Here is a 26,811-nt window from a genome sequence, read left to right as displayed (position 1 = left end):
TCTACCGTTTTCCTCCTCGTCTAATTCTCTGCTGGTCGGTTCTCCATAGCTGTTTTCAGATCATTATCACTTGCTGGGTGGGGGTCAGATGATATCCTAGGATCGATAGACATTACATGAAACTTCAATAGCCACTAATTGGGACTTTTATGTTAATGCTTTATAAATCGGTGATTTGGGGTTAAATTTTTTTGGGCGTAATTTAAGGAAAAAGTCCCCGCACAAGGTGTGTGAAATCTTTTTCACCTGTTGTGTAAAATGATCGCTTTTGAAAGAAAGAACATTTGGACGCTCTTAATTGCTCCCGGCTTCCTGCTATCTTGATCATTGTATTTTGAATTCATTCTAAACCTGACTCATTCTAAACTTTTTCTGCACTGTTTTGTGTTAATTATTTTTCTTGCGTTGCAGGATGCAGGTGAAAGACTGGAAACTAACTTTGTAATTGAGCTGTCAAGCACCTTAAGGTCACGAACAACAAATCTACTTTGCCGCACTTTGAATGTTGGCTTATGATTATTCAACACTGCTATCATCTCGACTCCGATCGGTGGATACTCAATAACAGATTTATGATAAATCTATGAAGTAGTTTTGCATACGTGTTCATCATGCAGTTTGCATATCTCTAAAAGAATGATATCAACGGAGTCCATTATCGCTTCAGGGTGTAATCAAACTGATTAGTTTCCGAAATATATTGCTTGCATGTGACACCGCTGGGTATTTCATTTTGGTCAAATGAATCTAATGTAAAAATCAACTTTCTATTTTACAACAAGGACCGTGTAACCACGTGGCCTGCCAATTCGCCGTCAGTCACTTTTTCATCTGGCGCCACTGCACTGCGAGCAAGAGGCTTATATTTGCATATCTGAATTCGACAATCAAGACTTCATCTTCACTGGTTTTCGAAACAGCCAGCAACAATGAGCAACACAACGGCCAACAGTTCCGGAAACCATGTCTGCACCTCTGTGATTTGTATATTTACAAAAGAAGAACGCGATGTTATCGTAGTCTCGCTGTTTTCCATTGCAGTAATCTCACTGGCTGGAAATATTCCCATTTTGATGGTGATTCTCTTTTCGGCGAAGAGGAGGAATTCCTCCAACCTGTCGACTGTTAATTTAGTCGTGTCAGACTTACTCATGACGGTGTTTTGCATACCGTTTGTGACTTTGGATATGTACGTGTATGACGCTTGGGTCTTTGGATCTGCCATGTGCCGTCTTGTAACATTTGTACAGAATTCTGCGATCGTTGCTTCCTTGTTGAACCTTCTGACTATAACATGTGAGAAATTTCTCGCTATTCGGTTTCCGTTTCATCTGCGCCTCAGAAAAAAACTGGTTTGCCGCTCCATGCCCGTCGCATGGATCATAGCCATTGCACACTCAATTTTCTACGGACATTTCAGAAAAAGGATAGAGATTGGTGGTGCATATTACTGCATCGATGATTGGCCGGACAGTCAAACATTAACGAAAGCACTGCTGATTCTTAAATCAACTATGTTTTTTGTTCCCCTATTTTTGATTGTAGTCCTGCACTCCATCACAATGTACACCCTCTTCAGAGGTAGAAACACTTTCCATCTTCAACAACAGAATGGGGATAGGAACTCGTTTCGCACTACTGCTAGAAAGCAAAGACGTCAAAGAAAAGCCGTCAAGATTATCCTTGCAACTCTTGTCTCCATAATAATGTGCTGGGGGCCTTTCCATATTTTAACCTTGTTTCTGCTGCTGCGGCAAGACGAAGGATTTGGAATTAGGAATGTCTACATTGCTTACACTGTTTCTGTCTGGTTGCTGTTTTCCCACTGCTCTGTTCTTCCATTTATTTTCTTTTTTTTGACAAAGAAAGGTAAGGAGACTATGGACACTTTTTCACTTTGCCTTCGAACTTGCTCCATGCCGGGAGGCTCTAACTCTGGATCTCTGTTGCTTGACACTTCCAATAACCATGGAAGCAGAGGAAGCAGCTTCAGAACGAGTGTGCGGTATTCAAGCTGGCGAAAAGGGTTTGCGGTCGTCAACGAAAGTCGTTTGTAGTTAAATTTTGTAAAAAGGCTATACGAGAGACGAGAAGAAAGAGTTAAAAAACCAAGTGTGATTGAAAAGTGACGCAATGACTGCATGTGTCATTTTAAGGAAGCCTGAAACCCATTCAGGAAAACCTTCAAATGTGGTAGCGTCCCAACTTTAAGCCTTATCCAAATCTTTGGGTAATTTTTAATCAGAATGCAATTGTAAAGACGGCAAAAGCTAGCAATCATGACTTCACCCTCGGGGGTGCTTGGTGATCCGCCTGAAGGGGCATTATATGTAGATATTTTAGTATTAGTTTAATGGTCTATGATTTGTTTTTAAACTCCTGCACAGCGTAAATTTTTAAATCGATAGGGACACGTTCATGTTGACTATAGTTGTACTAATTGACAGTATTTATATTCATTATCCCTGAGCGTTCAATATGTGATTAGAAAGTCGAATATCATAAGTAATGTTTCTAGGCATATGTCAAAGCAGGGGGCTGAAATAGTCTAAACGTGAACCTCGTTTTCAAACATTTCCCTCGATAATGAATAACCGAAAATAGTCTTATGTCGAAGCCACTCAGTGACTTCTTTTGGTCTCAATGGTTGAGGTCACACTAGAGAAAGTTTACTATAGTAAACTCAAGTTTACCATAGTAAACGGCGCCGTAAGTGTGACCGGCATTTTTCAGTTTACTATAGTAAACTCTACCCTGGTTAATTTCCATGACAACAGCGGAAAGAACAAAGATGACCCATCACCGATAACCATCTGGTTACCCAAAAAAATAGGTGGGTATATCTCTAGTCTATCTAAACTTTGTTTGTTTTGTTGACAGTTTGTCATGATTTTTGAGGAAAGTAGTTTCAAAAAGGGTCGCATAACAGAATAGCTTTAGAACATCGGTGATTGTTTTTTTCCACAGTGCTTTAAGGTTTCTGTTTCTGTACATTTCTTCAAACCATTCTTGGGGTCGAGGGTAAACCCACGCGTGCCTTCGCAATGCCGCTCTTTCTCTAAGAGTACGTCTTCGACGGGTAATCAATGAACCTGTCACTAAAACATCTTCACTAACTTCGTATTCGAAACCAAGGTAGGTAATAAGGGAGCGCATTCTTCTTGCTCGTCTGAGCAGCAGAATTAAAAGCAAAATGCTCACAACAGAAAACAATACTCTCTCACACTGAACCACGCTCAGGAAGTTATAGTTCAGTAATTTCAATTTAGTCAGCTCTCATAGCATGTCATCATTTGTTTTACTTTCCACTCTCACGTTACCGATCACGCGAGAAAAAACGCCTGGAAAAATTCAAATGCCTTTTTAAGTGGACCTGTCAGGTTTACTACTGTAAAGAAGACGTTACGAAACTTACCATAGTAAAGCCCTTTTTACCATAGTAAAGTCTCTAGTGTGACCTCAACCAATATTACCTTAAGAGTATGGGTTTCTCTTAATTAGCTTTGGTAATACTTACAAGGTGATCCAGAGTCACTTGTCCGCTTACATAAAGATCTTGTCCTTTAGTAGAAACTTGAATACTGTGTGGTTATAAGTGAAACTCAAACACAAACACCTGTCGAGCATTACTTACCGCGAAGAAGAAAGAGCCTGACTTCTGGCTACACCTCATCGGATAATGACTGCTATCTGAAGAATGTCTGCCAGAACCAACATTCCAGTCCATATCCTGAATTTGCCAAGGAACAGGGACTTAAAAATTATTTTAGTAGTGGTATCGGTCCAATTATAGGGACTTTTTCTGCACATTTATGCAAGCACGGAGAGCAGAAGGTGAGCGCATTAGAAGTAGTGTGTGGGAGGGGTCATGAGCATAAAATCCGAAGATTCATTAACATAGAAATCCTAGGTAGGAGGAGTAGGAGAGTGTAAACGATTATTGGGCTTTCGTGGGTAACGCCCAATTAAGTTCTGCGTAGCGTGTTTGCCGAAATGAAATGCAAAATGGCCGACGCATAACCAAGAGGGGGTTTCGTGTCCTGTCCCTCCTGCAATGGAGACAATCACCTGATTTTTTTGGGAAATAGCATTAGTCTTTTCAGACATAATCAAACAGACTCGGCTTGGAACGAAAACAAAATTCTGGCGTTAAGTTATCAGTCCTAAGTAAACTTCACAGTCAATCGCATTCGGTATACCCCTGACGTAAATTCAGTGACCACAAAAAAAAAATCATTGAAAAAAAAAATATATGTGACGTAATAAAGCTTGGTGAAGCAAAGGTGTGGTACGTAACGCTACAGTGCAGTTATCGTGGATTGGACAGCGGAAGAGCTGGTCAGCATGGATAGAAAAACTAGGAAGATATTGGCAGTGAATGGTTGTCTACACGCCAGAAGTAATGTTGCCAAAATGTATCTACCAAGGAAAGAAGGAGAAGGGGGATGTTTGGTAGTGAGTCGTGTGTCAAGAAGGAGACCAAAACCTGCATGTCTACCAGAGAAAAAGCACAGAGTGGATGCGAATGGTTTTGAAGAAAAAGGTGTTTGTTGAAGAAAAATCTTCAGGACTACCAGAGGAGAAGGAAAGAGGAGAAAGTCAAGAACTGGAAGAAAAAAAGCCCTACATAGAGAGTTTTCTCTACAAAATTCAGATGTGTCTGGAGAGGAGTCCTGGTTGGAGATGGCTCAGGAATGTTTTGTTAAAGAAGGGAACAGAAGGCTTTATCCTCGCTGCATAAGAGCAAGCTTTAAGAACAATTCGGTCAAGCACAGCATAAATAAGACACCTGAGACATCACTGGGCAGATTATATGTGGTGACTCCACTGAAACAGTACGACATATTGTCAGCGGATGCAGCAAGCTTGCCCAGAGAGAATATAGGAAGCATCAAGACAAGTTGGCTCTACAAGTACACTGGGAGCTATGCAGAAAGTATGGGTTAGAGCGTACCGACAAGAAGTACGACCATCATCCCTTACCAGTTGTATTAAATGGAGAATTGAGAATAACTTGGGATATGACTATCCCTACAGACAAGCGGCTTAAGTGCAATTGGCCAGATATGACTGTAGCACAGAAAGACACGCAGAAAAGAATCGCAGAAAGCCACGAAAGTGACAATAATACCAATCGTGAATGGTGCTCTTGGAACTATCACGAATAATGCTAAGGCCGGGTATGGAAGGTTGAGAGTCTGCCTGACATTTTTGGAAGTGCATAGTTGTCATCCATGCTTGGTACTGCCCATTTCTTGCGGAAAGTGTATTGTGTGGGAAGCCGCTGAGACATGGCTGAAAATACCCAGAAAATACCAGAGAACTGGAGAGGATCGCACATGACGATAATAAAAATAAAATTAATTAATTAATTAATAATAATAATAATAATAATAATAATAACAATTATTACTTAATACATCCACCAGATGTAAGGAAAAATCGTACCCTAACTAACTTAGTGATCTGAGCACTCTCCAGAGGCTCTCTTAACAGTTAATCTGTTAATATCCATTGGGATACTTAGTACGTAAATATGCAATGGAGACATGTATCTGTCTTGCAGAAAGTAACACCAGATTAGTCTTCGACGCATTAAGAGCCCTGAATAGCCTTCGAGGCGAGAGATAGCAGAGGTTAGGCCCACAGCACCATCTTTCAACTTGCAAACTTAAAAGTGCAGGAAAAAGGTTGTATCATCTGCATATTGGTAGCATGGACTTTGTAGGGTCTCTAGCAGGCCTGCCACGTATAACGTAAAGTTGAGGGGACCCACTATAGAGCTCTGCAGAACACCGAAGTCCAACACTTACCGGCGTCTAATCTGAAGGAACTATGAGGAAAGTATCTCAGAAAGTTCTCGAAGACCCCAACGCGTGTAGTTTGGTAAGACCGATCTGAATTTGACCGTATCGAAGGCCTAAGAGTAATCGGCACACGCCATCATGGTCGTAATCTATGTCGTAATCCATGATGAAGTCAACAACAACAAAAATACTTTGTTTACCCATGCTACATCTAGGAGTGATAAAAACTCGTTAAAACATGTGCGTGGAGGTAAAAAAGATTAAAAAAAGAAAAAAAAGAAATCATCTATCTATATAAAACATTCTCAACTAGTAACATTTTTGATGTATACAATCTAAAATTCATCTATGTACAAACAGTATTGAAATTAAAAGCTAATCACTGCTACAATTAAAGATCGTGCTTATTCAAAAGACGTTTAAAAGTAAAAATATTTTTGGCGTTTCTAAAATACATGGGCAGAGAATTCTAAAGCCTTGCTGCCAAAACTGAGAATGATTTATGGAGTCATTCTAAATTAAAATTGGGTAGCGTTAACAGTGCCCCCGACGCTCTTGAGTTATAATTACAGAAATTCTTCTATGTAGCTAGCTTGGGGCTTCCTTATTGATACACTTATATACTAAAACCATGCCGGGACCTGAAATTTTCTTCTTTGTTCTAGCGTTATGATTATAGGGCGTATGCTCTCCATAGCCTAAACTAGACCTAAGAATATAGACAATATAATTATTAGTGTCTTCTAGCTTTTTAACTTGGCCTATGCCAACTCCAAGTAATAGCGTACAACAATATTCTAAACGGTGAAAAACATATGCTTTATAAGGGCCGCACATTACGTCTAAAGGAATAAACCAGCGAATCCTCCTTAATGCGGAGGCTTTGGCGCACTTCTTTTTAACTTGTTCGGACACATGAGCAATAAAATTTAACTTACAATCTAATGTTACGCCAAGAATTTTAAGTGTATCGGTAGTTTCCTTTGCATTGTTATCTACACTAAAGAGATAGTGATAGGATACAGGACCTATGGCCATTGCCTGTGTCTTAGATGCATTGATCTCAAATAGTTATGCCGAAGCCATGTTGATGTTATATGAGATAAGAGTTAATAATATATTCTTGAACTGGAGGGGAAACGTCCGATAGATATTCAGTAGTGTAAAACGATATTTTTGGGTATAAGTTAATACCAAAATGAAAATACCTTTATCGAATAAGGAACGTTAATGAATCATCAAGCATTGCTATTTTAATATATTTTAATTATTATTGTCACTGAGTAGAGTGTTTTGAGTTGTTATATAAATACGTTCTACTAGAATGTACTGGGCTTACAAAAGCTGTTTGTCTTTCGTTAATAAGGTTTGCCCTTTCTCTGTAAAGATGCTCTTTTGGACGTCGGTTTCTCTTTGCACACGTGCCGCTATCCAATTAAGAAATGATGCTTTTTGTTTAAACTGAGCCCACACAGAGGTTCTTAATCTAATTAGTTCTGGTAAATTTAACGACATTTGTTTGTTATCTTACATTAATTGGCTTAATTGGTTTTTCCTAAATCTTTAGAAGCTTGACCTTACCAAGTTGTCTTTTCCTGGACATTCCTATTTTTACTATCTTTCGCGTATTTAGTGGTTTGATCGAAACTTCAGTGCGCTTCCAAAAGAAAACCTCGTCCAACAGACTATCTTAGTTAACTCGTTGTGATAAACAAGCTTTTGTTACTGCCTAGTTCAATTTACTTGCTAAAAGTTGTAACGAGTGATATCTTTGTTTAAAGGCTTTCGCAATGTAAATATCTTGCTAATTGATTTTTGATTAGAGATTTGTAAACAATCTTTTAGTTAATATATGGAAAAAGGCGGGACTAATTACCATTGTACGATATTCCAACAAGAAGCTTTTAAACGACAACTTAAGCATTGTACGCGAATTGACAAATTGTACATTTTAGAGTAACGATATTGTACATATGTGATTTTCATTCATGTAGACATTCCTTGTAATTTTTGTGTCTCTCTGACTGTTTTGTTTTGACTGGACAATTATTGGACAAAAGTGAATTTTGGAGTTTTAACTGATTTTCCTATTACGACACAACCTCGAAGGAAAATATGTTAATAATTCTTATAGCCAATCGAATTTTTACTGATGTAAGATTATTTTAAGTTTGAGTAAGATTGGCAGCCTTCAGATTCAGTCAAGATAAAAGGAGCTGTAACTAGGTCTTGTCAGAGAGATACTGCTAGTCTTGATTGTGAAAAGTTGAGCAACAAGTTATCTACATTAAAACAGTTTAAAGAGACAAAAAGTTTGAGTTCATTGTAGAGGATTACTGTTCCCCCAAGTTTCCTACTACAGTAGTGTCATCTGCATAAAACCGTAGAGAGGTGTGTGTGACTTGAAGGTTCAAATGATTAATATAAATGTTAAAAAGGAAAGGGTCCAATAGGGACCCCTGAGGGACCCCAACTTTGACAGGTATCTAGTCAGAGTAAACGCCGTCGAATTTGACCCTCTGCCTCCTATCTTGCAAATAATTCCTCATTAACTTCAATACTTGATCTGTAAAACCATAGGCTCTTAGCTTTGCAAGCAGTAGGCCGTGGCATACGGAGTCAAACGCCTCACTCAGGTCAATTGCAAGCGTAGGAACAGCCTCTCTGTTGTCAAGTCAATGAATACTTTAGGTCTATTCAGTCGGGGTTTAGTTCTCTAGATGGTAGAGTAATTTAACAGCTATGCTAGAAGTCACCAACAGTTGGTCAGTAAATATTGATGTTATGTTTAATGGCGTCATTTTTACTGAGCTGAAAAAGGCGTTTGACACCATTGACCATCACATTCTGCTACTTAAGCTTTCTGCCTGTGGGATTGTTGGGAACCTTTTTTGAGGGGATTGAGTCGTATTAAGGGAATCGCAGCCAGAAGTGCAAGGTCAACGGTCGAAAACCACAAGTGAGTTCCTCAAGGTTATATATTCGGTCCGTTGCTTTTTCTGATAAATAAATGATCTCGCAAATTGTTAAGGGAAGGCTTCCTCTACTAATACTACCTTGGTTACGTCTTACTCAAATGTCCTTGAAAAGGAGAAAAACAAACCTTTGGCGCATAAAGAACAAGTTTAGTCTGAAGATTGCCAAAACTGAAATCGTGTTTACTGGCACTCGTCAAAGAATACGGCTGCCGGACAATCAGCAAATACAAATCCATATTGAAGCTAAAAATATCAGTCCTTGGGAATGTAACTTTCTAGGGTTTTCAAAAAGAAAGTCATGTAAAACAGTTTGACTTTTGTTGTTTAGATTTATTTACACTGTACTAAACACATTTTAATAACTGTGTGGCTGATGATTTCCGTGAATAAATAAATAAACTAGACTCGCCGAAAAGCAAGTTTAACTGGGCTGCCATGTTTAGCCTTGTTGCCGATCATTGCGTGACATAGAAGGGGAAATCTGTGACCCGGTAAATCTAAGAAGATCTGTAGACAGCCACATCGAGAATGATTATTTTCACAACCTACACTGTACAGAATTATTTTGCTGCATGAAAACGATAAGTTTACCAGAACATACAGCGAACAGATTTTAAGAGAAAACAACCCACTATAAAACCCTTCACGATAGACAGGCCTTATTCAACCGAGACTGATGAAAATGATCAATAGCTAGACGTTAACAGGTTATTTTTACCGTGATATGACTCTAAGCCAAAGTGCTGATGACACGAACTTAAATTGTTTTTTGTACAAGCGATTCATCTCGAAGCCTTATGTAATTGACCTTGATGTATAGTTAAAACCCTACATATAATTACCTCCTCACATTTACAGTGTGCGTATTCAGAACACTTTCAATAAAATACGGGTTATACCCTTGCGTCAAAAGCCTGGTTAAACCAGGGTTTACCAGGGTGCAAGCCTGGTTGAATCAACCAGACTTTTCTGGTTTTCAAACCAGGCTTACCAGACTTTACCGAATGTGCAAAAAGCCTGGTTAACCAGGGTATTCCTGGTAAGCCTGGTGAGCCTGGTTATCCTTAGAACCAGGAAAACCAGACTTTAACCAGGCTCGTAAAATTCTGAATGAACCACGCTTTTTTAAAACATAAAAAAGGTGTTAAAGCGAGCTGTAAACTTTAAAAGTTTATTGAAACTCGCTAATGCGAACATCAATCGTGTTTGTTCGGGTTGTTAAATAGGCGGAGACACTGAAATTAGGAGGAGCATAACACTCGATCAAGCACGAATTTAATGATACAGATACAAACAAAAGCAAAAACTCTGAGCCGCTGTGAGAACAACTGTAAGCTCTAGGATATTAAGTCACTAAACTGGTAAATAACTTGCTCAGTACTCTATTTCTATCAAGTTGGTATTTGAAGCACTCGGTGAAGCTTTGCGTTCTCGAAGCGTCGCGGCTTATTTCCCCCTCACCAATGAAACTATGAGATGAACTTGTGTGCGAAACTGTTTTCGACGGACGAGTCTTCTTTATCCTTGTCCGAAATTTAGTTCTCCACAAGACGTGTGTTACTTGCATTAGAGAACAGAATCAATCTTTTAACAGACTCTGGGAAAATGGACAAACATACTTTTATGGATCACGCAACGCCCTTTGGGTTACTTGGTTAATCATTGATAGAGTTCATTTTTTTACACTAATCTTCCCATTTTATGAACTGGATCTGCCCTATAGGCAGCCCAGTGAATAATAACATTGTTTCAATAAGATGGGCTACAATAACCATTACATTTCATGTTTTTATTTTGGAGGGTGGGGTTGGGGGATGGGAAGGATTTTTAGAAAAATGAAATGATTTTTTTTCCTTTTTTGTGTTATTCCGCAATGACTTAGTAGAGTCTTTTTAGCAACATACTGTAAAGTGCGTAATGTAATAAAAATAATAATAATGATAATAACAATAAATTAATTTTAATGGCACGATCGTTTTTAACACACCGAGCAAACACATATGCTGAGTAGATTGATGAAAGTAATGTTGAGGTATTTTTAGTACTTTTTTAAATAAGTGAACTTTTGTCGTTTCTCCTGTACATCAAGGTCCTTTAAATTGCTTTAAGGGGAAGCAAAAGATCCATTCATTGAGATATATTTGTGGAGATATATACCTTACTAAACGTTAGAATGGGAAATAATATCTTTTTCAGCCCACATCAGGATAGACTATTATTTTATAATTTACTATATTTATCAGTCATCTTGATTTCTTCCTTCTTTGAACTAAAACAAAACCTCTTTATGCTGTCTTTCATTTAAACGTGCGTGTATTCAATACGTCTCCCACGTTGGTCATTTTAATATTGTAATTAGGGAAAATCAAAAGAAAAAAACGTCATCAAAAAAAAACCTAATCCATCGTTCAACTAATGGTATTATAATTGTGATATCGCCCTGACTTTTCGATTGTTTGATCTTTGCACGGAATAACCATACAACATTACGATGTTACTTCCTAAGTTTTAAACGACCTTCATAAACGGTCAATAAAAAGTGGATTGAAGAAAAATATTAAATTATGCTTTCGTGGACACCCAGTTGTTAACTTATGTTAATTTGCCAAGTAAAAAAAAAAAAGTATCAAAAAAGGTTGAAGTGAATGAGATTGTTATTATCGTTCTGATTACTATTTTTATCCGAAATAACTCAAAGTAGACTTTACTGAAATTGTACATTGATTCAATACAGAGGGGGACATGGGGGTTTACGGTATTGCGGTATTGGGCTTTTTTTCATGCGGTATTTCGGTAATTTTCATTTTAAAGTGCGGTATTGCGGTATCATCTAGTTCTGCGGTATGCGGTTTTTCATCATTTTGGTTGACGGTATTCGGTGAAATAAGATTGTTCACGGTATTACGGTACCGTTTATTTGCGCTTTCATTTCGATACAATACGCAAAACAAAACACAGTAGGACATAAAGGTCAATAAAAGTTAAAATTCAGAAGTCTTGAGACATAACAGTAAATGATTACACCATTTGTGGGTCATTTTGTGACAGTTAATGGTCGATAATATACAATGTGATTGTTGCTGCATCCAATGATAATGAGTCATCTCAAGTCACCTTACCAGGCTTTTCGATCTGTGTACTTGAGCCGGTGGTAATTCGAGGTCTTACACGTTTTCTCACAATGGCTGAGATCGCTGAGGTTGAAGGCAGCATGGTTATCATTGACTGTGTGGCAGTTTCTTGGAAGAGGGCGAAGGAGGCTAACATTATCGCAACAAGAATAAGTATAGATGTCGGGTTTCGAGAATTAAAATTTGGTAAGTTTGCCTCTTACCGGCGCGGCGTGTGAGACAGTCGAGACAGAATTTTCGAGGCGCAGGAATTTTTTTTCGTTATCAAAATCCTTGTATGAATTTTTTTTCATTTAATTTTCCCTTGCGCGAATATTTTTTTTTGTACTTCGCCCACCCCCCCCCCCCGCCATAAGTTTTCTAATGGTCAGTGACTTATCAAAACTCGCACTAGACGTGCGTGGAAAGGGTTTGGATTGGTTTGTTTTTCGCCCTTTCTAGAGTTATTTTTATTGGAGTTAATTAGCTGTTGGGTCCACCTACCAAAAGGTTGAACGAATGTAGTTTACTTTTCCGTGAAAATTTGCGAAAATTTTGCTAACTACCAAAATATTAAAAAAAAACATGCACATCTGGTGCATAAATGCCTGAGATAAGTAAACGTACTAGATGGAAGCAACCATAAGTATGCGGAAACGATTATAAATATGATTAAAATATGCGGTATCGGTATTTGGACAATTTTCGACGCGGTATTTCGGTATTTGCCATTTTTTCTTACGGTATTACGGTATTGGGTACCCCCCAATGTCCCCCTCAATACATGTTACATAATAAGATACATTGGGTTATTTTTAGGCCTCGTCTGACCAGAACCCAAATATTTTTTGAAACCGCTTAATAAAATTAGACGAATCTGCCTTCTATCCACTAAAAACCAGTGAATCTGCTCACCAAAACCGCTCTCCAACTCTGTCACGGATTTGCCAATTCGATCGTGTACATGATTGAATCCGTATATTCTTGAAATTCATTTCCTCCCCATTCTGCTCAGATTCGTCCGGACGGGGCCTTAGTTATCTTATATCTGTCTCATTATTGTTAGCTTACGGTAATGTACACTTCAGACGTTAATATAATTAGTTATGTGGTTCTAATCCCGTCTAGGAAATAATTTTTCTTTGTCCCACTCTCTTGGCATGAAGAACGGAAAAAAACGCCGACTGAAAGTGCGACTACAAAGAGGAAACTGAAGCTACAATAATCAATATGGTGCTAATAAATTGATATTGACACTAGGATCATGATAGAACATATGCTCTACCTCTTGCCCCGCCTTCTAAAAATACTTAGCAACATTACAGTGTAACAGCTCCTCCTTAACGTTTTTCTAGACTCACACTTCCTATAGCAAGCATGTCCTAAAATAAGGACTGAGCATTTTGAAAACTGTGCGCCATCTTTGAAAAAAAAACAAAAAAACAAAGACGACACATTTTCCGTTAAGTCAGTCGTGTGTGCCATACTCTCACGAGTCATATGTGGATAACGACCAATCAGCACGTGTTCTGGCATTGTATTAATTCTAATGGATCATGTTATGAAATAGCGACCTTTAGATTAGACAAACTGAATGACTGCGAGGGGAGCTCGTTACATCCACATATGCTATTCTTCTCACTGTCTTGTTACTGATTAGCATATACTAGAGGGGCTTAAGCAGTACGATTGGTGTCACAAGTGATAAATCTCTAGATCTAAAACATGTGAACTTGGTCTGAAAACGCGATAAAGAAAACCAAAGAATTAGATTTTGTATTTAAACAAGAGAGATGAGAAAATTTTCTTTTCATGTAGATGTGACAAGAGTTTCAGCAATGAAATTTCGGCTTCTCGAAAGGAAAGCTTGTTCGTACGTCCCATCAAAAAAAAGAAAAGAGAGTCAGTATAATAAGGGAGTTAATTTCGGGCAAACTCAGCCGCTGCCGTTCATAGCGAGGTGTTACTGAGTAACAGCGAAGAGCCGGATCATTAACTTAAGGCATTATAGGTGACTGTGTGATGAACTGCAATTTCGCGGTACAGAAAATTAAGTAGCTGGTAGTAATGAATAGGTATAGCTAAGGTCGGTTCAACTTTTTAGATAAATGCTGTGTTGAGAACTTGTTTGAAGTCTTTCGCAAAGAGCCTTCGCAACTGAAGCCTCTCAGCAACACAAAATTACTTTCGGATTTTATTTGAAATCAGTAAAGCAATGCCTCTTTCTTTTGGATGGGTTAATTTTGATGTTGGATTTTTGTTAAAAGAGCCACTTTTACTTGTACATATAACAGGGCACATTCAATAGCATCAAGACTTCAAATTTCATTCATTGCGATAACCATTTTTGGTTGGAGGTTACCGAGGCTGCGGAGTTTCATAGCATCTGAAAATTTTGGCCTCGACGGATAACACCCTCCTCGATCTCCATATTAAAGTCATTAAAAACGCGTCGACGGGCTGTTTGTAAACCACCCAAGTACCAAGTTCGAATAGAAAGAAACTGCGTGGTATGCACAGATAATAATAAACTGAGTCAAAGGTTACGCAACGAAAACGAAATTGCGCAATTTTTATCTAAAAAATCTGGCAAGTGTCTAGATCGGAAAATCTTGAATGCCCTAAAATAAACCATTACCTTTTTCTTGTGCGAGGTTCTGACTTGACCCACCTGATAAAGACAAAATCAACTTATCTGTTCTATCGTATCGATCGCAGTAACTCGTTTCTTGTTGCAAGAACTCAGCCTTTGAGTGAATGATTTCATGTGGTCAGAAAAGACTCTTGTGATAAACTAAAGAAATGAATGAAAAATTAGTCCAGCTATTTCCTACAACGAACTTTTATAGAAATCTAGTGCATTTGCACGTATTACCCTTTCTCAAAGTAAGTTTAATCTCAGCGAATGTCTTTTTTAATGCGTTTTTAGTTAGGGAACAACAGATGTGAAACTCTGTTTATTTTTGTCATCTCATGAATGACGGCCGTATCAGTGCGTTATTGCATTTTAAATATTTCCTTTGCAAATAGAAGGGTGTAAGATTTCAGTTCCAACTAAGTTGCCGAGGTCATATGGTCAGAAATTATAAGCTGCTGATAACTCAGGAATAAAACAAAGCTCCGACCCCAGCTACCTTGAAAGACCACGATGCGCCAGCTCACGCCGACGAATCGATACCGAGGAATGTTATGTCACAATAACGATTTTAGCTGAACTGATTAGTGGTATCTGCTGATGTGCACCAAATGCATGTCTCTTTTCAAAAGAATCCGCAACTTTTGGGAAAAAACGTACACTGCTTCAAAAGAGATATTGAGAAACTTACATAATAGTTCAATTATATAATTATTTTTTGGTGAAAAAAATTCTACGAAAAGGAATAGGCTAAGTATGACGTTTAATATCAAAACTGTTGGCCAACTGAGGTCCGCGTAAAACTGATGATTAGCCGAAAGAGTAGTTCATTGATAAGTGACTCCACTTATCTCCATTTTTACAGTGAAAAAGAGGATTAGATAACTTTACTTTAATCCGATAATTTCCAGTTTCGTTTTTCCTGCGTTCCCACCTCAATTTCCTGTTCAGAGTTAGCGTTACAGTCCATGAAGGTCGTTCTCAATACACTGAAAAGGAAAAGCTATTAATTAAGACCATCCGGCTTAGCTTGAAATACATTTTATTTATTTATATGCGCACTTTTTTACTTTGAAGCCTTCTAGAGAGTTCTTTTTACGAAACCGTTTCCGAAATACGTTTTTGGTGCTGCTCTACTTAGTCTGAAAAAATTTAATTTTGACTTGCAATATTGAAAACATATACCAATTATTTTCAAGTGCCTTTAGGAAGGAGGAGATCTTTCTTATTTCCATGCACTAAATATTTTTATTAACATGTTTTGAAAGACAAAATATATGCGTTAACCACCGTAAATCATAAAACAAATGAAACACGCCAATCAACCTCTCCTTATTCCTTACCGGATACTTTCAATGGTTAATAATATTTGATTATTCAAAATCACGCGTTCAATAAGACATATTTCTTCCTTTTGACAGCAGGAAGGGATGAATTACAATATCTCCCTTGTCGTGCAAAAGTCCTTCAGTAAAACTTAATGGAATAACCTAAAACAATCGTTCACAGCTGTCACTTAAATGGTGTTTAGAGATAAGGGGATGAAAAGACATTAATTAAGAGGTGAAACCTCTGTAGCATGTTTTCAAAAGAACGTTTTAGCACGCGTAGATCCCTATAAAGCGGACGTTTTTACTGCTGATTTTATTGATCAGAACAGAGGGATTTCTCCAGTTGGACCTGTTTTTATAGGCTTTCAATACCTTGATTTTTTTCGTGAAATGCTAGACGCATGATGAACTCTACACACCTGAAAGCCTCGAACTCTACCCTACCAGTTTGCGGCACCGTAAAATGCCAGTTTTCCGTGGGCAGCAGAGTGGCCATTATTTTCTTCTTCTTCCTTATCTTCGTTGCCTCTTTCATTGGGAACAGCATCCTGTCCTTTGCAATAATCCGCCATAAGGGGATGCGTCGAAGTTCGACCAACTTTTCCGTTCTGAGCCTCAGCCTCGCAAACATTCTTATCACAGTGTTCTGCATTCCGGTTTTTGTGATCGACGCTTTTATTGTAGATAAGTGGACGTTCGGTGTAATCGGCTGCAAACTGGTCGCTTTCCTTCAAAACCTTGCCATAAATGCCTCTATTTTCACACTCGTCATCATCAGCGTCGAGAAGTTCTTGGTTGTTTGCTTTCCATTTCGAGTACGTTCCCAGAAAACTAAAGTTCGCTACTTGGTTCTTGGCGGATGGGTTGTTGGAATCATCCAGTCATCGGTGTACTTGAGTTACAAGAAGTTAAAAATGTTTGATGGAATTCCCTATTGTATCCAAGTCTGGCCTTCCTTCAAGACTCGGCAGATATTCCTTGTTGTTGAGGCAGTTGCCCTGCGTATCATTCCGCTCGCGCTCATGATTGTTCTCCATGTCGTCACAATCGTAAAAATCAAGGCAAGATTGAAGTATCGAGCGCAAGAAAACTCTGCAGCAAAGTCAGCAGCGGTGAATGTCGTTGGTTCGCAGGCCCTCAAGAAGAGACAGAGGGCTGTTGTTATGCTGGTGTTTATCGCCACTGCAGCTGCTGTAACCCTCTTTCCCCACTACTGCTTTAGGTGCTGGCGTTTGTTGGCTAATTCGGAGAAAGTTTCAGACGTCTACACTTTTAATATCTTTATTACCGTGTTCACATGGCTGCTCTTCTTTAACAGTACCTGTCATCCCATCATCTTTGGGCTCATGAGCTCCAAGTATCGCAAGGCAGCAAAAAGGACATTATCTATAACTTGGAAATCCCCACTAGGTTCGAGCATAGGGAAAAAGAAAAGGCAACAACTTATTCTAATGGCCGAGCAAGGTGGGAACTTTAACCCTTCAGCGTCGACTTAATATAAAGCTTGGGCCAGTTTAATAAGATGTATGCTCACTAGACAAGCTCAGAAGTCCCTACAATATGATCAGTACGATACGTACGTTGATACGTAGATATTTGTTGGCTTTTTGTTATTTAATAAGAAAACACAATTTGTAATAGGCAGTGGAAAACACTGCCGACATTGGTTTTTTAATATTTTAATTTGAAAATTCAACGAGAGACTATTAAAGGGAGCGACTCCTAGCGATATTTTAAGACTGTTAGATGAACGTAAGACTGCATGTAGTAATTGTTAGTTGCGTTCGAATTGGCAGGGTGAACAGCAATTACAATTGCAAATCAAATGCGTGCACCCTTGGAAACCTACCGCTCAAATTGATTGAAAATGTTGTGGAAAAGTACTGACCTCGACGGTTCTTCATTGAACTTTTAACTAATTCCTTTGTAAATTGAAGTCTAGAGTGACATTATGAAAAATTCCTTATAAAGAATGAATTGCTATTGTAACGCTTCTTTGCTGTTAAATGTCATCAGCCATTATTGCGCAACAGTATATTTACTTCCACTTTTACACAAAGTTTTTAACCTGGGTTTCTTTAGTGTCTATAAATATCGGTGAATACCCATTGATGTAATATAACTAATTTAATCAAAATTAAAGAAATAGTCATTAAATTTTGGTTACATAGCATATTCTAAAAGGAAAAACCTTCTGAACTTTTAAACTTATACAAAGCAATTCAGGTATTTTTTGTGAAGAGCCAAGTTAATTTGACCAATCAAATGAACGCTGGCCAACTGAATTTTTAAACATTGTCACAGTGGTACTTTTTGCCTAAAGTCTTACTGAATTATGCTAAATCACTATTGCGAAATATGTAATTCCTCACTTTTACGAAGTCGAATACTAACATCTCTGTGGAGTGGCTATTATAACATCCTGCAGGTGTAATTTTAAAAAAGCGTGTTTCTGTTATGCAATGCAAAATGTTACGTAACTGTTTTTATTGTCACACTTTTTAGATGTTAGGTATAAGCCACCGAAAAAACACGAGCTACGTGCCTCGTCTTTCTGCCTAATCATTAGATCTACTATCCCTGTTAAAATATTGTCTTTTTTTCAGTCTGCGTTCTGTAAATAATTGTTTCCTTATATAGTATCAGAAATGGGCGGTATTTGTGTAAATTAAAATGCTTTCAAAGGGAAAAAAAATAACAATGGAAGTAATAAAGAAAACTATGTAATATCATTTCTGCCTTGAGGGTTACTTTGTATTTGAGTAACTTACTTTAAACATCTTGGATTATTTTTGGTATTGTCGGTTTTTACAAACAGCAAAAACATGAACTGGTGTGTCATTTACGTAACATCAGTGTGGTGAATGACTTAGTTCAGACACTTCCCTTCACGCATTCGATCCCAGCTCTGAAAATAAAAATCCATCGATTACAGAGAGCAGCAACTTTTTAGTTCACCAAGTCAGAATAAGGGTTTCGACCAAAGGGATGATACTTGATAGACTCTTGATAGACCTTTCGATAACAATTTTGTCGCGAAAATGGAAATCAGATATGGCTGCAGATATCCGTTTGCTTTAGGTTATGTATCCAACTGGGTAAATAATCTCTTCCATGATTATAAACAAAAGCCATTTTTGCTGCCGGTTTGGATGACTCTGGCTCTTTTTGTTTGTCTGTTTGTTTATCTTTTTGTTTGGCTGCAAGATTGCTTGTATTCTGCTAGCCTTTGAAAATTATTTGAGGATTTTTTTATTCTTAGATGCTATGTTAGAGACGTCACGTCTCAAGTTTGCTTCTGTATCAAATAAAACGTCTACCGCAGTACTTTCATATGTTATCTATTTAAAAGAGTCCGGCTCACTTTTGAGAATGTGGACGAAACCTTAGCTAATTAATGATGTGGTCATTCAAATTAAACCTCTGCTAGCACTTTCTCATGATATCAACTGGTTTTTCAACAATTTACTCAAAAAATAAATTTTGAATTATTTTTGTTGTATTTTGCATCTCCTGTTTTATTTCATTTATGTTAAGTTATCGTTGTAATTCTTTTTTGTGCATGACTGCTTAATTCTGTCTTGTTAGATCCTTTCTTCTCTCTTAGAACTTGTCGGTGGGGCTGGAACCAGAGGGCATAAGTGTGAATTAAATCTTATTAAACAGCGACCCTGCATATTTTACATGTTTGTCTCGATACTTGAAACTAATTTAGCGACAATTCGCTTCAATTTACTCAACTATTAGTCACAGCCGCGTGTTACTGTTCCATCCTTGATACTGAAGAACGAAAAAGTCTTGCGGGCGAGTTTCGAAATAGGCTTGATGATGATTCACATGTTCATGTTATGTAACTATTATATACAAGATGTAAAAGGAAATGGGAATTGTTTATTTTCCACGAACTGTTTCAACAGATAAAATAGTGTTTAAAAATAACATTGTTGATAGAACAAAGCTGCTTTCTACGTCTGATCTTGGCCTTAAATTTCACTGATAAGCTAAGTTTGAAATAGGGTTGATCTGGTAGATCAGTAGAGGATTATTTAATTTATTGCCTTCAGTCTTCGGTTACACAAAACGTACTTGTCATCTGGGAACCGCAATAAGCAAAGTTGAAAAAGATAGTCAAAAACAAAAACGTGATGTGGTTGACATTGGATATAATTAAAAAGAAAGTTAAAAAAATGCAACCAGGCAATGGAAAACTTACGCAGTTAATTGCAGGAATCTTGCCCTAAGTGCATACTGGAACTTACAAGATTGAACTTAGGAATGCGTAAATTTCCACCACTGTGAATTAAAGCCAGCAAACTGGCTGACGCGTTTTCCCATTTTACCTCCAAGAGCTTATTGGCTTTTTAATGCGGTTGTGACAATACAATATCGGTCCTGGGGAAGTTTTGTGTCCAGCAGTTTTAGTGAAAACAGGGGTTTGTGGGGTTGCTCAGTCTCGCGGGTTTACAAAACCTTCCCTTGGTCGATCTTTTTTTGTATTTGCCGTTTAAAGCAAGCCACCAATTTTTTAAACGGAATCCACTTTTCGGAGCCTTAATTTAGACGACTGCCACGAACACACTAGAACATTTTAAAAGGCCAACAAGAACAACGCCGATTTTTTGTGGCATTTTGATTTAAAAGTTACTAGTTTGAAAAGGAACATAACAGAGGTTCCGTGCAATGTTACATTATTAAATACCGTGAATGCTTGAATTACCGCCCGGGGCTTTTTGTTTGATTTTCCGCGACAACTATAAAAACTTTGTGTAATTGCGAAAACTGCGACGTCAATAAACACGTCTCTGAAAAATAGTCTTCACATCCTTTTAAACTTTTTCGCGATTATCCAATTCGCCCTGTTACTTAATAGAAGGGAATTTTGGTTGGAGCTGAAGAGAGGGGACCGCGCCCGAATTCCGACAGAGATGATAGAATTTATCGCCTTGCCGTTCCCGTTCTCAGGAAAACTTAAAATTTGTCAATTCACGTCGTAGTTGTCCACGGACAGCAAAAACGCGTGATGCACGTTTAGAGTTGTTGTTTTGTTCATTAAACCTATTGCTTTTTTGACGTTCTCGTTGCCGTTGCCATCGTAGTTTCGTAAGGTCCCTGTTAATTGGAAGGGGGCGCTTATTCAAAGAGGACGTTTATCTTGCTTTTCAAATTTCGTCCTCTTTATTTCCAGCATAAAAAAAAATCCTAAACTGGAACGTACAGTATCTCGGCTGTAAGAAGAAACACAATTTTGTAAAATAAGCTTAATTTCACTTCAATCCTCTTTGATTCCTCTTAGGAAATCTTTGTGGTATTTAAATCTCTTCTATTTTTCTTCATATATACAGTAACTTTTTCATTCTGGGGGGAGAGTTGGGGCTGTTTATTAAAAGAAGGCCCTGAAAGGCGATTGAAGATGATAGGTTTGTTTAGTAAAGCGACTCCTAAAGGTAGGTTTTAATGTTAATATTGCTTATAAATGAAACAAGCTGTGTTTGAATATCAAGACAACGCCGATGGTATTGAGGCAAATGCAAAGTCGCATGACCCTAGATAAACTGAGAAACATAGCAGGAAACCGATCATTATACAAGTGATAAATAAATTTTTAAGACAGAATCCAGCAGGAAATTGAGTTATTTTGATTTTCAGTGGACAAAAACCTTGTACCAGACTATTGCATCCTTTTTTACATTTTTAAAGGGCTAAAGATGTAATTAGTCATCTGTAATAACACCAAAGAAAATTTCTAATTGGAGTCCGAGAAAATGAATGTCAAATTTCACAAGAATTGTGAAAACACAGGTAAAATTCTAAAAATTTCATGTGTAACATATCAGTTTGTGAAACTGGACATTTATTAATTTTCTCGGGCTCCCATACGAAATTTTCTTTGGTGTTATTACAGATGACTAATTACATCTTTAGCCCTTGAAAAATGTTAAAAAGAATGCTATTTTATGTAAATTATTCTGGTACAAGGTTTTTGTCCACTGAAAATTGGAATTACTCAATTTTCTGGTGAATTCCGCCTTAATCATTTTTTCTAGTATTTCGTTTAGGGACACACACTTTATCATTTTGTTCCTTTCGAAAAGGTTTTTATCAAACGGCCCTGTCGGGCACAAAATAGAATCCCTTAATTTTGCTTTTTCCATCGCCCGAGGTTTCACTTCATTAGACAATTTGCTGCAACGTTCAAGGAGCTTTTTTCATCGCCAAGAACTCTGTTAGTATATCACCTCTCAGTAAAATCCATATAGTTGTCTATTATCAATGCTCGGTCATTGGTTGAGCTACTACTAGGCTATCTGTTGTAGCCCACTAGTAGCGAAGAGCGCCGGCTTTGAAAACCAAAACAATGGCGGCTGATCGTGTTTTGCTAGCTAAAGTTGTTTTTTCTCGATATTTTTGACCAACTTGCTGGATTTTACTAAAACAATTATTCCTCTTGCCCTCATGGCCTCTGATTCAATAGCCCATGAGGCCGAATGGGGCCGCTTGACTCAGAGCCCATTCGGGCTCGAGGAATGATTGTTAATAAATTATAATAGCCCACGGTTTCAAATTTATTAGAAACCAAAAAATCTGAAAAAATCTATACTCCAGGTCTACTAACGTTTTTCGGAGCAGGTGTTTAAGCTAAGGGCTTAATTAGCTTCCTTAAGGCCCCGATCTCCCAATCACGCAGGCATATAGATATGTATTTTTAGGTTGGGTGCTGCAGTTGACACTAGGGACCTTAAGCATCGACAACGAAACGGACGACGACGACGCTTCGCAACCGAGGCAGACTGGGCCAAGGGTTTCGTTTTCGGTGGGCAAAACGAAGTTTAAGCGGTGCAGCTTCCCAGACGGACGACGACTTTTTCTTTGCGAAGAACTTTGTCTTGTTACAGTCTTGTTAGGGCATTCAAAGACGTCCGTAATTTGCATTTTATAAAGTATGAAGATGGTTTAATCGACGATGGCGAATTCATTGTTCTTTAGGACCTGGATTATTTGATTGTGGAGGCTTTCTCTTCGTCGCGCAGCTTTTGTTTTTGTTTTGAAATGAAGTTAAACCTGTATACCGATCTCGAACAGCTCTTGACTTGCAGTTAAGCTAAATTTCGGCTGCTGAAGAGAATTCAGTGCTGCTACAATGTTCTCCCTTATTTGTCCTCTCTCAGGGCTCCTCATAACCACATCATGTTCCAGCTGAGTCCACTGAAAATAGTTGCCTTTAATAGCGGCTAAAAACAACATGGGAAATTATTAAATCTTAGTACGAAAAAATGAACATTTATCCTATAGTACAACCTAGAATGCATGAGTAAACATAGGACCGTAAAGGAACGAACAGCAGCTAATCTAAAAGGTTCGGAAGATAGCAGAGGAAAGCTTACTTGTCTGTCCGACTTGTTGTTCCGCCATCACTCAGGTTTTCAAACAAACCGAACCTGAAAAATAAATTCAAGTTAGCAGGCGAAGAAACCGACAAAGTGTTTAACATTTGGATTCTGCTAATCCAGAAAGAATATATATCTACTTGTACTGAATGACAAGGAGGGAATAGAGTGATTTACACGCAGAAAGTATAGTTTTATACTTACGTTTTAGCGACGACGGCAAACCTCCCTGAATTACGTCGTCGACGAAGGCTGGACGACGTTTTGACAACCTTACGCATGCCCAGAAGGTTCGCGCGGGAAAATTTCACTTCCGGTCGGCGTCGTCGTCCCATTTCGTCGTCAATGCTTAAGGTCCCTACTGATGCCAGATGACGTTGCTATCTCCGAGACCACTCTGAAGTGCATGAACAGTGATTGTAACGGACCCCTTGCAGGTAAGTACACTTACAACAGCAGCAAGTTAAGAATACGACATAGTTCAATCGAGATATAGTCCATAATGACAACGGTTGGCCACTTAGACTCATTCTCGATCTTGGGCGTGGGCAGGCACTTAAGCGTTAACCAGTTTTTACCACACGAAGTCCGTACATGGCCAAAATTAAATTTCATGCACGCACGGTAGCAGCGGACACTTAGAAAAATGACAACAGTCTACAATGGAATTTTACAAAGAAATGTGGTATAAGTAGAATAATTCGCAAAACGGCATGTTAGGCAATATTCCTGGACAATTTTGTTCAGCGTGAGACTGAAAGGTTGACTTCTTCGAATTTCGCGCTTCCCAGAATGGAAATAATTAATACCAAAAAAATACCTTCGAATTCGTTTCTATAAAAGTTCTTTGCAAAAAAACCTCTTTCTTCACTATTAATAACAACTCCGTTGGAAAACTATCAGCTGCTCGGTTGAAAACTTCAAGATCTTTCGTGAGTTTCTTCATAGTGAAAAAGTAGATTCTTTATTCCCATGTTTAAAGAATTTGCTGTTAATTCTGTTGGTAAAGGCGCCTCTACTACACGGCTAAAATCCAAGACCTTCGTTCTACAATATCTCCGCCATAAATCATCCAAAACACAGTTATGTATCGGTCAAATCGAGCCTTCAACATCCCGCCGGGGCATACCCCGGGCATTTGACACCTTTGCCGTCCCGGGGAGGAGGGAATTTGATTATCAGAGAGTTCCAGGCGGTGGTGAATTTTATTCCCATGCGTATGGGGTGGGGATGAAAACTGTGGCCTCGATTTCATGTGAAATCTCTGTGCTCTTTGCATGTGGCGAACTATCGTGGCGGACGCAGTGTTGGAGGATTTTCGTGGAAAAGATTGATTGGTTACCAGGAAAGGGCTTAAACAAGCTTTGTGCCGTATTTGAAGGTATTTGAATTTTAATATTTTTAATACTGGATTCAGGCTTTGAATATATGAATGTATTAAGTTGTGTTTACAATGAAACCGGCGATTCAATAAATAAGCTCAACAGAGGTCAATTGCACGTACTTTGACGTGCCGCATGCATGTCAGTGAAATGGTCATGAATACGAATATCGCATGTAAGAAATGTAGTAATCTCAGTACGTGGGACTTTTTTTATAGAACGCCTTGTATGTTGCATGACACACGGAGAAAAGCTGAGCATTCAGTGACCTTGTAGCAGCGATTTCCGCCGCTTTGCACCAGAGTTTTGTTCGTAGTAAATACGCCTGCAGTGTTCTGTTCTTAGTTTTTATTATATTGAACGCGAATTATTTGCTGTGTTTATAAAGATTTTGTTTGACAACTGAAGGCGTTTCTGCCGTCCTTTTGTCATTCATGTGCCTGTGAAATGTCCCTAAGGTAGGGGGGTGGGGGGCATTTGATCACCTGAATGGACCCTAGTGTGAGGCATTTGAACGGCATTTTGGCTCGGGGAGGGGGGGAATTTGAACAATAATTTTCAAAAAAAGTCCAATTCCCCGGGGGGTTGCCCGGGGGGGTGTTAAAGCTTCGATTTGATCATACATTAATAAATTAGAAACGCACCATTTTACGATTATTTGAGACTAATAATCGTAGTATCTGCGTTTTACGATAATAATAATAATAATAATAATAATAATAATAATTCAATAAGTAAACTTATATTGCGCGGGCATTCATAAAAATGATCAAATGCGCATTACATTGGTAATGAAAGCATAAAATAAAAAAAACTTAGTATTAACAATTCGAAAAACAATACGAATATATACACTTCTTCAATAAAAATCTAAAATATCAATTTGCAACAATTAAAATTCAATTAACTGCAAACTTAAAAAGGTGCGTCTTAAGATGGCTCTTAAAGTATGTGAGTACGGAATCTCAGGAAGCTCGCGCGGTAGAGTATTCCATGCTATAACTGGAAAGACATATCGCCTTGTGTGACCTTAGTTCTTAATGTTGGCGATGCTAGCAAAATTCCACCAGACTATCTGAGGTTACATGCGCTTTGCGATTTCGAAGAAACTAAGTTCTGAATGTATGTGGGGGCTATGCCACAGATAGCCTTGAATGCAAATAACAAAATCTTAAAATGAATGCGCAGCTTTAACGGAAGCCAATGCAGCTCATACATCAATGGTGTAATATGGCTAAAGTGCGGGGTGAAGTGCAGCAAACAGGCCTTGCGGCATTGTTTAAAATACGCTGAACCTTTATTATCCTGTACTCCAAAAGTATTTTGAAACTCCCAAAACGAATTGACATCTTCTCTTAATTTTCTCCAAAACCTCGTGTTTGAAAGCTCGTTTCATAGACATTTCATCGCCCGTTTTGGCAGTATTTTTGATCAGCAGCTTTCATTTGACCATAAATTGAACCACGTATCCGACCACTAGAAATCACTGTTAAAAAGCAGCGGTTAAGGCCATTCACGCGTGACAGCCTGAATGTAAAAGTCCCATGAAGGTTTGATGTGCGAGATTACTGGCCATGCTTACCTGAGATCAGGATCTATTTAGGCCGGATCTTAGGTTAAATATGCACCTATCTGGGATCGAGGATATCTGCACCAGTGATAATCAGATAGAAAAATGGCCGAAAAGTTAACTCTGCCTCTCTCTTGCTGAGAGAAGTTGTGCCTGGAGCAACGGCAGCCTCGACTGGGATTCCATGGACCCAGAAAAAAGACGAAGTAGCCAGAAGTCTAACAGGGATTGCTGGCTGGGCAGCGTCAAGAGCTTTGGCGAGGATAGTAAAGCCCACCGAAATCTTGGGAATGCCATTAACAGCCTCTTCTCGAGCGAAGAACAAGCACACTGTATATCTTGATGGTGTTACCTCTTCTTGGTGGATAAACCCTCACATGCCAGCTGTGTGGCAGTAAAAACGTTTGTTTAGGGCTAAACGGAGGGAGACGAGTTTCTCGTCTTCTGAAAATTCTTGTCCCAATGTTTATTGTACCGTTGTCACACATCTCAGTTGTGATGTACTCCTGAAGAAGGCCGAGACGGGCGAAACGTAAAGTAAAGGCTTATTAAGAAGATCTATTTGGAGTTTATTATTAGACATACTTGTGTTATTTGTTTTATTGCATTAGAT

At 38.4% G+C, this 26,811-nt stretch overlaps 2 protein-coding genes and 1 long non-coding RNA gene across 3 annotated transcripts; 2 read left to right on the top strand and 1 right to left on the bottom strand.

Annotated features, from left to right (window-relative positions):
• The first annotated feature begins 413 nt into the window (after positions 1-413).
• LOC140935724 (neuropeptide FF receptor 2-like) lies at positions 414-2,356 on the top strand. Its single transcript, XM_073385296.1, has one exon. It carries the CDS (start codon positions 930-932, stop codon positions 2,055-2,057), a length of 1,128 nt encoding a protein of 375 aa, XP_073241397.1. The 5' UTR covers positions 414-929; the 3' UTR covers positions 2,058-2,356.
• A 13,755-nt stretch (positions 2,357-16,111) lies between these two features.
• Positions 16,112-18,593, top strand: LOC140933607 (neuropeptide FF receptor 2-like). Its single transcript, XM_073383210.1, has one exon. The coding sequence runs from the start codon at positions 16,263-16,265 to the stop codon at positions 17,355-17,357; it is 1,095 nt and encodes a 364-aa protein (XP_073239311.1). The 5' UTR covers positions 16,112-16,262; the 3' UTR covers positions 17,358-18,593.
• Positions 18,594-22,598: 4,005 nt separating this feature from the next.
• LOC140935723 (uncharacterized) lies at positions 22,599-23,581 on the bottom strand. The gene is made up of 3 exons (XR_012165240.1): positions 23,451-23,581; positions 23,244-23,297; positions 22,599-23,090 (listed from the first exon to the last, which is right to left on the bottom strand). It is a non-coding gene; the product is annotated as an uncharacterized lncRNA (long non-coding RNA).
• Positions 23,582-26,811: the final 3,230 nt, after the last annotated feature.

The sequence above is a fragment of the Porites lutea genome, chromosome 4 (genome assembly GCF_958299795.1).
Source record: "Porites lutea chromosome 4, jaPorLute2.1, whole genome shotgun sequence".
NCBI lineage: Eukaryota > Metazoa > Cnidaria > Anthozoa > Scleractinia > Poritidae > Porites > Porites lutea.
The sequence above is the reverse complement of the archived record's forward strand: the minus strand, read 5'-3'. Positions and strand labels throughout refer to the sequence as shown.